The sequence below is a fragment of the Bubalus bubalis genome, chromosome 10 (assembly GCF_019923935.1).
Source record: "Bubalus bubalis isolate 160015118507 breed Murrah chromosome 10, NDDB_SH_1, whole genome shotgun sequence".
In the NCBI taxonomy this organism is placed as follows: Eukaryota; Metazoa; Chordata; class Mammalia; order Artiodactyla; family Bovidae; genus Bubalus; species Bubalus bubalis.
In genome coordinates this window covers 23,366,328-23,378,667 of record NC_059166.1, presented here as the reverse complement: position 1 = coordinate 23,378,667, position 12,340 = coordinate 23,366,328, and the positions used below count along the sequence as shown (strand labels likewise).

Sequence of the window (12,340 nt, the reverse complement as noted above, 5' to 3'; positions counted from 1 at the left end):
CAGAGAAACATTTATACTTGCTGTAAATATTTTGCACTATTTTTACTTTTGTTAATATGTAATGTTTATCAGTAAACATAATTTGCATTATAAAATTTTAGAAAAGAGGATATACGTTCTTTAGTGCATGAAAATTCTACATAATAAGCTGTTACTACTCTCATATAGAATTTGCCCCTGGTCAAAACTGGCATGGGCACAGCTAGCCACAGAAAGATCTTTTGTCCTCGCTGATGGAAGAAATAGCTCCTTTTTAATGGCGATGATGCCAGAAATGAAGTGACCTGGAGAGATTTTCGTTTTTCAAAGAGATTTTTTTTTTGGGGGGGGCCTGGCATCACCAAAGGACATCCTAACCTTTCCAGGTTTGACATCTTATGATCAGCAAATAGGCTTGGTAAAATAGTGTTAACTGGGTAAAAATATTCAGATTAGTGGTTGGAACTTGTACAAATTTATGGAAAAATGAGTGAATTTTTACTAAGTGTGATGCAATGGAGTAAGAAGTAGAGCTGAGATATATTTAATATTAAAAAGTCAAAAATAATATCATTTTATAACCAACACAGACTCTTAGAGTCACCACTATCTTCAGAGTAAACATTTGATTTGCAGGGATTTTTCTTCTACATGGGATCTGAGAAGTCTCAGCCTTACTGCTAACTATATTTTTGACTTTTTACATGAAATCACTATTGTAGAACTATTGTTGGCATCTCAAATTGTTGGTGAAATTCCAAGCCAATTAATTATCATTAATTTATGATAATCTATTATCATAAATTATAGTGGGAAAAAAACCAATGAAATAGGTCTTTAAAATACGTACCATCTCTGTATTAACACGTGTACATTTTGTGTGGTTTCCTTTAGAGCTAATTATATTAATTATTTAAAACAATAACAGAGCAGCAAAGGATAAGGAAATATAAAGCTTCCCAACTATGGCGTCACCCACCAGACATTATAGGCATACCATAGTCTAATTGCCATGTATTGGCAGTCAGAATAATTATGTAGAAGAGAAAGTTTAAAGCAAAGAATTGCCAGTGTCTTATCATTTCTTACAATATCCTGTTTTTTCTATGAATGTAAACAGGAAGTTGCTCCAAAGATGTTCCCTTCGCTATCCCCACCATGTCTTTCCTTCCCAGGTCTGCCTGTCACCGGGTTCCATTTTGTGACAGTACTTATTAGAGTTTGAAAATCATAGCATACAGTTTCCTGCCTTTTCCTGGAACATGCAAACTATGCAGCAAGAGCAGAACAAAGCCTCTTTCATGACCATTAAGGAGTATCCTCAACAGAATTCAAAGTTGCTGGTGGTTCAGTTCTCAGTTCCACCATCTTCTTACTCTTGGAAAACTCTCCAGTGAAGGAAGGTAAATTTATATCCTGAGTCAGTTTTACCTAAGAAGCTCTTTTTCCCTTGTGTCTTTCCACCAAATTTCAATGTCAGGAGTGTTGACCTTCCTTTCTTCTTACCATATGGAGGGGATAAGTTTTATCCCTATCCTGGCCCACTGAACTGAGAATCTAGAGTGGCCACTGGGTTTGAAAAACAAGTGGAGATATTCCACGCAACTTCTTTGGAGTGTCTCGTCCAACGTCGTATCTAAATCCATGCAGTGCTGGTACAAGTCAGAACATCCTTTCTGCAAGCTAATTTGGCCTTCTTTTCTAACCTGCTGCTGGTTCACACATAATTTGGCATTATGTATCAACAGCCTTAAAATCATAACCTTTGACTGTAAGAAAATAATTTAAATCACTATGTTGTACACCTGACACCAATATAATATATTGTAAATCATCAATACATCAGTTAAAAAATAACAAGAATTTCTACAGAAGATATTGATTTAAAATGAATATCTTTAAAATTATTTAAATTAAAATTATTCAAGTAAAAATTGAAAAATCTTATACTACTTAATGACCAAGAATAAAAATCAGTTAATAAGTGTTGGTACACAGAATTCCCTGGCGATCCAATGGTTAGGACTCAGCACTTTCACTCCTGGGGCCTGGGTTCCATCCCTTATCAGAAAACTAAGATCCTGCAAGCCATGTTGTGAGGTCAAAAATAAATAGATAGATAGATAGAAAAATGCTGATACATCCATAAAATGGAGTTTTCAGCAGCTCTGGTCAGGGTTTATATTCTAAAATAATTTCTAAAATTTCATATCAAAAATTCTTATGCTGTAATTCCAAATAAAATGGGATGCACAGTATGATCTTAATTGTGTATAAATAATATGAACAAAAAGTTGAGGGGGGGAGGACGTATAGCAAAATATTAACAGTGGTTGTTTTTATTCCTTTATTATATTCTAATTTGTTCCCTTTACATCTGTCTATAATTTCCTGTAATGAGAATAAAGAAAATACAGTTTTAAAAACTAAGATACAGAAGAAAAACCGGGGGAGCAATTGCCGGACAACATGTTTTCATGTCCACTCTACCACTTAGACAAGCCATATACTGGTCTGTGCTGAGGCACTTTTGCTAGGAAATGACACTATCCTTTCTCCTAGTGATGGCAAAACAGCTGTTGAGTGGTGATGCTAAGAACCTGTGTCACCTGGTCTCTGTTCTTTTTCAGCACACAACGGTTTTGCCCTTTATATTAATCGAGATGAGGACATCACACCACGCGTATCCCAGCAGGAGCAGCGGACTGGCCGCCATATGTACCTTCTCTGTTGGCTATATATTATGGTAAGGATGGTGCCTGCTGGGCTTTCGTATTGTATTAGATTTTGTGCTGCTAAATTTGGGCACATATTTCATTATGGATATAATCACTAACAGATTCACACTGTGTGCCTCATTTGGTCCAAGACCTGGGCTTTGTCTCATTTCCCCAGATGCTTATATTTTTAGAAAGTATATGCCAAACCTCACACAACAGGAATTTGTTGAACAATCCCATGTAAGCAGTGCTTCTTCCAAGGCTGCATTTTTCAACTCTTTTTCAAACTAAATGTTTTTCTTGGACATCAGTTTTATTGCTTCTTTTGCTTGGGTTTTTGTTGTTGTTGTGGTTGTTGTTGCTTTTGTTGGGAGTGAGGGAGTTGCAGCAAATGCAAATGAGGACAGAAGGAATTACCTTTTCCGGGAGTGACTTCCACCCTCTAAGTGAAACAAGTGAAAATGTACATTTTCCTGAGTCAGTTTAAAGCCTGACTGTCACCTAGAGCATGCATTTAATGGCTTTGTTTTGAAAAACTGGGGTAAATAAATGACAGGAAATCTCCACTTGGTTTACTGGGCATGAATAAATCCCAAGTGGGAGGTAGCCACATTTATCTGATATAAGGCTTTTTGCCTGATGAATTTATTTCACCTCAATTTCAGTTCTAACCATGTGTTAACATTTCAAAATTATTTAAGATAGAGAATTTCTTATTTCTCTGTATAATTCCAAGTCCTCTTTAATATATTAGCCTATGCCAAAGAGGTCTCTGCCCCTAGCACTTCTGTCTCGGGACTCTCATGTCCTGAGTTCTGGATGACCATCCCCTCCTGTAAACTTTTGGGACTGAATCATGTTCTTCCAAACACCCCAGAACTGTATTTAATCCCACCAGAATCCTGGGGCACTTTGGGAGGTCCAGTCCTCGTGGAGCATTTTGCTCCAGCCAGTCCAGAAATATTAAATAAAGGTCAGTACAGTATTTCACATACTTTGCCTGAATAAGGCTCCACATCTGAACCAAAAGGGGCTTTGCTGTTGGGAAGTCATGCGCGCCCTATGGCTGGATCTAAGGGGACATCCAGACAGTAGACCCTACAACAAACATGTGGTCATGCTCTATCTGCCACTTCATTGACCAGTCACTGTTCAGAAGGACTGGGCAGTGTTTGTTTTCCTAGTCACTTTTTAGGTTGGTTTTGTTTCCAGCCAAAACATTAAGTATTGGCTTTCTCTGAAAGAAAAAGTTCAAATGATCCGGACTCACAGGTTAAAGTGTGACCCTGAAATAATGTCTTAAAAATGAAGACATGTGCTTTATACATAGGAACCTAATGTTCAGATGACTTTTTTTTAAATTGGAGTATAATTACTTTTACAATGTTGTATTAGTCTCTGCTGTATAATAAAGTGAATCAGCTATACGTATACATACATCCCCTCCTGCTTTGACCTCCCTCCCACCCGCCCCGATCCCACCCATCCAGGTCATCTTATCTTTCAGAAGAGTCAGGTAGGAAAGCTAAGAGTTATTCCAGAGATGTTACAATGTTTACAGTTCATCTGGAACTGCCTATAGCTTTAGTTTAAAAATCATATACTCTTCCCATCTCCCCTCTCCCACCAACAGTCTCATTACTTTGCGCTCATATTTACTTACCTATGGTAAGAGAAGATTTTTACTCTGGGAATGCTGGGTGTATTTCTGTGAATTCATTTAGATGCCATTAAATTATGTGAATCTTGTAGCACCCTAGAGGTTTTAGGAAGTACATACTTTCTGATGGCTTTTCTTCTACCACGGGTACAATCAGTCCACGTTCCAAAGAGACACGTGGGAAATACCACATAGTCCTTATTATAGACCCCCAAGATCCCTCATTAAAATGAAGCATTACTCACGCTCTGCTTGCCAAGGGAGACTTGCCAGCTATGCGTCTTTACTGAGCAAACCAGTGCTTGTTTGGACACGTATCTGCATTAACCAGCAAACTCTTCCAGATATGTTCTGAGAATGCTCTCAGAGTCAACTTTTTCCTTTGGTGTTCTGCCTTAGGCATTCATGGCTGTGCCAAGAGCTAAACAATGCCCCTCACATCATATCACATTATATAAATCCAAGAATTTTAATTGTTATCTCAGAAGGCACTGGCTTTTGCTCCTTTCCAGACTATCTCAGATACGACATACCAGTGACACAGCAGCAAAAGGTTCAGGATATGAAATCTTCTGACAGCATACCAGGGTTATAACTGGACATTCCAGAGCCTTATGCCAAAATTTAAGAAAGCATTCTTCTTGTCACACGCTAATTATAAAGCAGATCTCCCTGACAGTCCTCTGTGTGGTTGAGCTGAAGCTATACCTCCGAGGCTCCTGGCCAGCCTCCCTGTCTGCTCAGCTCTGATTCTGTCTTGCTGCTCATTCTCACAAGTCTCCCTCCCTATCTGAATCTGCAGTCTTTCTAGATTTGGATCTCGAGAGTTGAGAAAGCGAGGGGGTATTGGAGCTTTCCCTCATGGACTGGAGTCCCCAGCCTCCATCTCACTCTAACCCAAGCTTAGCATCTGAAGTCATCCCAGACCCTTCTCATGCCCATCTCCACCTGTCTTTCCACTTACCCGGAAGTCTGGGACAGAGACACCCACCCCCTGACATTGATGGTGGGCTTTAACTCCCTCTCTTCACACCTCACCTCCACCATCACTGCTCCATGCATTTCTCTGCACCTCATTGAGATTTCCCCCTAATGAATAAAATCATCCCTTTTCCCTTATGCAGGACACAGCACCGAAAGTCCCTTTGGTTTCTAATGCAGCTGTAATTATCAGGAAATGTAATGAATGCCATTATTTTGACTGCTGTGCCAAGCAATTTAAAGTATTATCATATTTAGTTCCCCAAATAACCCTTTGAGATAATCACTATCTGGCTCATTTTACAGATTAGGAAACCAAACTTGAGAGAGATGATATAGCTTACCCAAGGAAAAAAGACTGTTTTTTGTTGTTGCCAGACCTACTTTTGACCCTTGAACAATGTGGATTAGGGGTGCCAACCCTCTCTGCGATGGTAAATCTGAGTATAATTGTACAGTCAGCTCCATATACATGGTTCTCCTCTACCTGCAATACCTTTGTACCTGAGATTCAACATCTGTAGATTCAACCAATTTCAGATCATATACCAATCTCAGGTACCGTTGTGAATATGGAAAAGAAAATCTGGGGGCTTATCTAATTGTCCAGTGGCTAAGAATCTGCCTTCCAGTGTAGGGGGTGCATGTTCCCAACTGGGGAACCAAGATCCCATTTGCCACGAGGCAGCAAAGCCTGCCCGCTGCAACTGGGGAAGCCAAAGAACCGCTACAAAGACCCACCACAGCCAGAAAAAAAAAAAATCTGTGTCTAAATAAACAAATGAACCATTGAAGTTCAAACCCATGTTCTTGAGGGGTCCACTCTAAGTATAAGCACTGGGGTGTAGCTGCAGAGTCTATACGGGAACACTACTCTCCCCTCTCTCTGACTGTGTGAAGAGTAACTCTATGCGTGAATGAATTAAGTGGGTTTTTAGTTTTCCTTTAGTTCTGCAGCAGTACATCAGAAGCAGCCATGTCCAGTCATTCAGGCCTCTGGGTACGAAGCGCCTGCCACGTGACTGGCACTCAGTCTGCTACCCATTGTTGTTGTTCTGTGTTTGTACCAAGGATACTCAGTCCTTCGGGAGCCTGAACTCAGCCCCTTTCTGCATGGTTTTTCCCTCATTAACCTGTCTTGCTACTCTGAGAGGTGGAGGTCCGGATCCTTGCAGTCAGACAGTCCTTGTTCAGATCCCCTCTTCTTAGGAGCTTTGAGCAAATTACTTATCCTCGCTTAGCCTCATTTTTATCACGTTTAAAATAGGAGATACTGCCTGCATGTTCTCTCCCGTTAGAAATAAATGAGCAGACAGGTCATTCAAGAAATGATAGCATCTTTCCTTTCTCCCAGTTGACTAAAGTCCTGCGTATCTGAGTCTGGATGGAAAGTTTTCACTTCTCTCTCTTCCTCTTCCTCTTTTCCCTACCATCCTTATTTTCATTTTATTCTCTGCTCTTGTTAAGAATTTTGGGTCCACCTGGTGGGTTTTATGTCTCCTTCTATTAAGAATGCCAAAGAGTGTTCTGAAAATTTCTTATGTTTCATATACTAAGGTATTTCTCAAGCTCTGCTTTTCCCCTGAGAATTGAAAACGTCATTGCTCTCACATTATCCTCATCTATTTGTTTTTTACAAACACCTCATGTAGCGGTAGTTACTGTTTTCTTATCCTTTAAGGAGAAGTCTATGTAGACCGTTGAGGACTTGCTGTGTGAGTGTGGCTTGCACAGGGCTCCTCCAATGTCCATTTGGGTCCTGGTAGGATCAGAGTTTTAGATCAGCATCTGGACAGAACAGGCTTTTGTGTATTATTCATCTCAGTTCCCAGTGTTTAGTGTTTGTTATTCTGAGTTTCATCTTTTCTTACCCCCAACAGCTGGTTCTCAGACATCCTGGGTATACATGCTGCTGCTGCTGCTAAGTCGCTTCAGTCGTGTCCGACTCTATGCGATCCCATAGATAGCAGCCCACCAGGCTCCCCCGTCCCTGGGATTCTCCAGGCAAGGACACTGGAGTGGGTCACCATTTCCTTCTCCAATGCATGAAAGTGAAAAGTGAAAGTGAAGTCGCTCAGTCGTGTCCAACCCTCAGCAACCCCATGGACTGCAGCCTACCAGGCTCCTCCTTCCATGGGATTAATTCTCCATATGTATTAAGCAGGCCCCTCACCAAGATCATTTTATATGTGGTCATGACCCTTCCCACACTCCTCAACATCCCTACCCTCCACCCAAACCAATACGACTTCTTTTCCCCGCTGTCTTCCAGAATCACCATTTGGATGCTGCTTATGCCTTTGATGCTGTTGGCAAGTTTCCTTTGTATTTCTCCAGCTTGCTCTGCCCATCCCCCTCCACCTCCCTCTCACTCTGCCCTTTCCTCTCTAGGCAGATGGCCTGGTCTTTAATTTCACACAGAATGTAAAAAACTTTGAACAGGAACTCTTGAGTTCTTCCTGCAAACATCCTTGCTGTCCCCTCCCTTTCCTGTGTCTCCTGTGCCAGTGGGGGAAGCATTTCCACAGCTTCTAACCGGTAGCCCCTCCCTCTGTACTCTGGCTCCATCCCCTCCCAGATCTCTACCCTTCCTGCATCACTTCATTCTCCTGTAACTCCAGCCTCACTACCAGAGCCTTCCCATCAATACTTGAACAGACTCCTGTCCTTGTCTCCACCCTAAAAAAAAAAAAAAAAAAATTATTCTTGGCCCACCCCCCTTTTATACCTGGCTACTGCACTATCATTGGAAGGACTGGTGTTGAAGCTGAAACTCCAGTCCTTTGGCGACCTGATGTGAAGAGCTGACTCATTTGAAAAGACCCTGATGCTGGGAAAGATTGAGGGCAGGAGGAGAAGGGGACGACAGAGGATGAGATGGCTGGATGGCATCACTGACTCAATGGACATGAGTTTGGGTGGACTCCGGGAGTTGGTGATGGACAGGGAGGCCTGGTGTGCTGCAGTCCATGGAGTCACAAAGAGTCACACAGGACTGAGCGACTGAACTGAACTGCACTATCTCCCTACTCACAGCCCAGTTTCTCCAAATAGTTGTCTGTTGTTGTTCAATCGCCAAGTTGTGTCCAGTTCTTGGCGACCCCATGGACCGCAGCACACCAGGCCCCCCATCCCTCACCATCTCCTGGAGTTTGTCCCAGTTCATGTCCATTGAGTCAGTCAAGCTATCCAACCAAAGAGTTGTCTACGCTGTCTCTACCCCCATTTACACACTTAGCAGACAGGACAGGGGAACTGTCTGGAGAATGGATTTTTTGAGGCAGGCTGCCTGAGCCTGGATTCCACTTCTCTCATAGGACCTTGAGCAAATCACATGACCTCCCTGTGTCTTCATGTCCTCATCTGTAGAATGGTATAAGAAGAGTACCTACCTCATAAGGTTGCTGGGATGACTAAAGGAAGATTAATTTTTAGTACATGTGCCGCCTATAGGTCAGTATCTAACACAGAGTGTCCTATGTGAACAGGATTATAAGCCACTCCAGTGTGGCTTAAGCTTCATTACTTTGGTTAAACCTTTGCGAATGTCACCAGGAACTTCTATTTTGATAAATCCACTGGTTGCTTTATAGACCTCTTCTCAACTGACATGTCAGCAGTTCTGATACTAAAATATCCCCCCACTTCCTGAATCACTCTCCTCCCTGACTTAGCTGATGTAACAACCACCCTAATTTCCTCCCTGCTCTCTCAGCATCACTGACTGGCTCTTCCCACTCTACCCAGCGCTGGACTCCTTTGAAACTCAGGTCTTCTTCTCTTTCTATTTATTATTTAATTTTTTTTTTCATGGCAAGAACACCTAACTTGAGATCTACTCTCGTAATGGAGATCCTCTTTTTAAAAAGTACTTATTTATTTGGCTGCCTCGGGTCTTAGGACACAGGACCTTTTGTTGAGGCACGAGGACCCTCTAGTTGCAGTGCTCAGGGTGCCCTGGCTCTGTACTTGCAACAAGAGGCTTACTTGCTCTGAGGCATGTGGGATCTAGCTCTCCAACCAGGAACTGAACCTGTGTCCCCTGCATTGCAAGAATTCTTAACCACCGGACCACTAGAGAAGTCCTGGTCTCCCTCTCTTTTTTTTAAAACCACCTCTTATCAATAGGTAAATCCATCGTTAGTGTACATAGTTAGTGTTGGTCACTTAAGTCGTGTCCGGCTCTTTGTGACCCCATGGACCATAGCTGGCCAGGACCTCTGTCCATGGGATTCTCCAGGCGAGAATAATGGACTGGGTTGCCATTCCTTTCTCAGGGGATCTTCCTGACCCAGGATTGAACCCGGGTCTCCTGCATTGCAGGCAGATTCTTTACAGTCTGAGCCACCAGGGACGCCTGACACGACTGAAACAACTTATCTCGCACACCATTTTTGCAGCCTCTGTCTCAGATCTCCAGCTCAGAGCTCTCTCTTGATGTTTGCTCACGAGCCTGTCCCCTTTAGCAGCTGCAGACCTAATTCATGTGCTTTCCCAATCACACCCCCAAGTGTCTATCCCCTGAGCGTTGCCACCCACTCAGTTTTTCTTGCCCCAAAACTATGAAACTTCCTAAGCCCATCTCTCTTGGACCCACTACAAAAATTATCCACCAGTTTTTGGCTTCTGTGCCTCCAAAGTGCTTTTAGAATACTTACACTTTGATCCCTCTCCATTGCCAACATCATGGTCCAAGCTGCAATTATCTCTCTCCTGAGCTACTGCAAAGAGCTGGCATTTCTTCACCTCTAACTCGTCTGTATATAGGATCCCTCAATTCTTTTGTAAAACCACGTATAATCATGCCACTCAATTGCTCAGAGAATGTGGATGACTTCCCATTGTGTCTAGGGATAAATTCCAAAATTCTTTTACATGGCCTAGGGGACCTACATTGTTTGATTCCACCGACCTCTGTATCTTCATCCTCCTTCTCTTTCACCTTTGCTTAGCTCTAGCCATGGTGATCTTCACACCAATTGTCAAGGGCAATATGCTCCTTTCAGCTTCAAAGCTTTCCCCTCCCCATACCCCCATCCAACCCCACCCTTCCCTCAGTTATGTCTTCCATAAATATTAGTTCCAGATCCTACTTATCTGTCATGGATCTCTCTGTCTCAGTTCAGTTCAGGTGAGTCACTCAGTCATGTCCAACACTTTGCAGCCGCATGGACTGGAGCACACCAGACGCCCTGTCCATCACCAACTCCCAGAGCTTACTCAAACCCATGTCCATCGAGTTGGTGATGCCATCCAACCATCTCATCCTCTGTCGTCCCCTTCTCCTCCTGCCTTCAATCTTTCCCGGCATCAGGGTCTTTTCCAGTGAGTCAGTTCTTTGCATCAGGTGGCCAAAGGATTGGAGTTTCAGCTTCAACATCAGTCCTTCCAATGAATATTCAGGACTGATTTCCTTTAGGATTGACTGGTTTGATCTCCTTGCAGTCCAAGGGACTCTCAAGAGTCTTCTCCAACACCACAGTTCAAAAGCATCAATTCTTCGGTGCTCAGCCTTCTTTATGGTCCAACTCTCCTATCCATACTGGAAAAATCATAGCTTTGACTATATCGATCTTTGTTGGCAAAGTAATGACTCTAGGTTGGTCGTAGCTTTTCTTCCAGGGAGCAAACGTCTTTTAATTTCATGACTGCAGTCACCGTCTGCAATGTTTTGGAGCCCAAGAAAATAAAGCCTGTTACTGTTTCCATATTTTCCCCATCTATTTGCCATTGAGTGATGGGACTGGATGCCATGATATTTGTTTTTTGAATGTTGAATTTTAACTCAGCTTTTTCACTCTCCTCTTTCACTTTCATCAAGAATCTCTTTAGTTCCTTTTTGCTTTCTGCCATAAGGGTGGTGTCATCTGTGTGTCTGAGGTTATTGATATTTCTCCTGGCAGCCTTGATTCCACTTGAGCTTCATCCAGCCCGGCATTTCACATGATATATTCTGCATATAAGTTAAATAAGCAGGGTGACAGTATACAGCCTTGATGTACTCCTTTCCCAATTTGGAACCAGACTGTTGTTCCATATCCAGTTCTAACTGTTGCTTCCTTACCTGCATACAGATTTCTCAGGAGGCAAGTAAGGTGCTCTGGTATTTCCATCTCTTTAAAAGTTTTCTTTAGCAGTTTCTTATGAACCACACAGTCAAAGGCTTTAACATAGTCAATGAAGCAGAAGTAGATGTTTTTCTAGAAATCCCTTGCTTTTCTATGATCCAATGGATGTAGGCAATTTGATCTCTGGTTCCTCTGCCTTTCCTGAATCCAGCTTGTACATCTGGAAGTTCTTGGTTCAGGTACTGTTGAAGCCTAGCTTGAAGGACTGAGCATTACCTTGTTAGCATGTGAAATGAGTACAATTGTGTGGTGGTTTGAACATTCTTTGGCATTGCCCTTCTTTGGGAATGGAGTGAAAACTGTCCTTTTCTAGTCCTGTGGCCACGGCTGAGTTTTCCAAATTTGCTGAAAACAGCTGTTCTAAACTGTGTCTTTATACATTAAGGTAGACCTATTTCCTTAATAATTTTCAAAGTAAGAGAAGGAACTATCTTGGCTATTATGATCATATTTTACTTCTCTCTTCTGAAAGCATCAGATCCATGTTGATTTGGGATGAAGCTCCTTAGCTCTCACAGACAAGTATTTCCCTCCCATGTGTCAGGCACGGTGTTAAGTGTAGGAGGTGAGCAGTATATAAATCTCAGCTCTGCCTTCAGGAGTTTATGGTTTGTTAGAGGATAGAGGAAAATTAAAAAGCAATTACCTGGGACTTCTCTGGTGGTCCAGTGGTTCATACTTCGCCTTCCGATGCAGGGAGTTCAGGTTCACTCTCTGGTTAGGGAGTTAAAATCCCACATACCTCTCAGCCAGAAAACCAGAACATAAACAACAGAAGCAATATTGTAACAAATTCAATAACGATTTCTAAGAAATAGTTCTCATTAAAAAAAAAAAATCTTAAAAAAAATCAAGGGCTCTAATAGAAGAAA

General features: G+C 42.2%; 1 protein-coding gene across 6 annotated transcripts in view; it reads left to right on the top strand.

Moving 5' to 3' along the window:
* The window catches only part of AIG1 (androgen induced 1), a 269,768-nt gene that overhangs the window by 231,520 nt on the left and 25,908 nt on the right, over nucleotides 1-12,340 (top strand). For 4 of the 6 annotated variants that reach the window (XM_045161928.1, XM_045161930.1, XM_045161925.1 and 1 more), the window contains one exon: nucleotides 2,610-2,725. The exons of the other annotated variants lie outside the window; for them this stretch is intronic. In XM_045161928.1, the coding sequence (XP_045017863.1) occupies nucleotides 2,610-2,725 (116 nt within the window). The remainder of the gene's footprint in view (nucleotides 1-2,609; nucleotides 2,726-12,340) is intronic. 6 annotated transcript variants of the gene reach the window in all.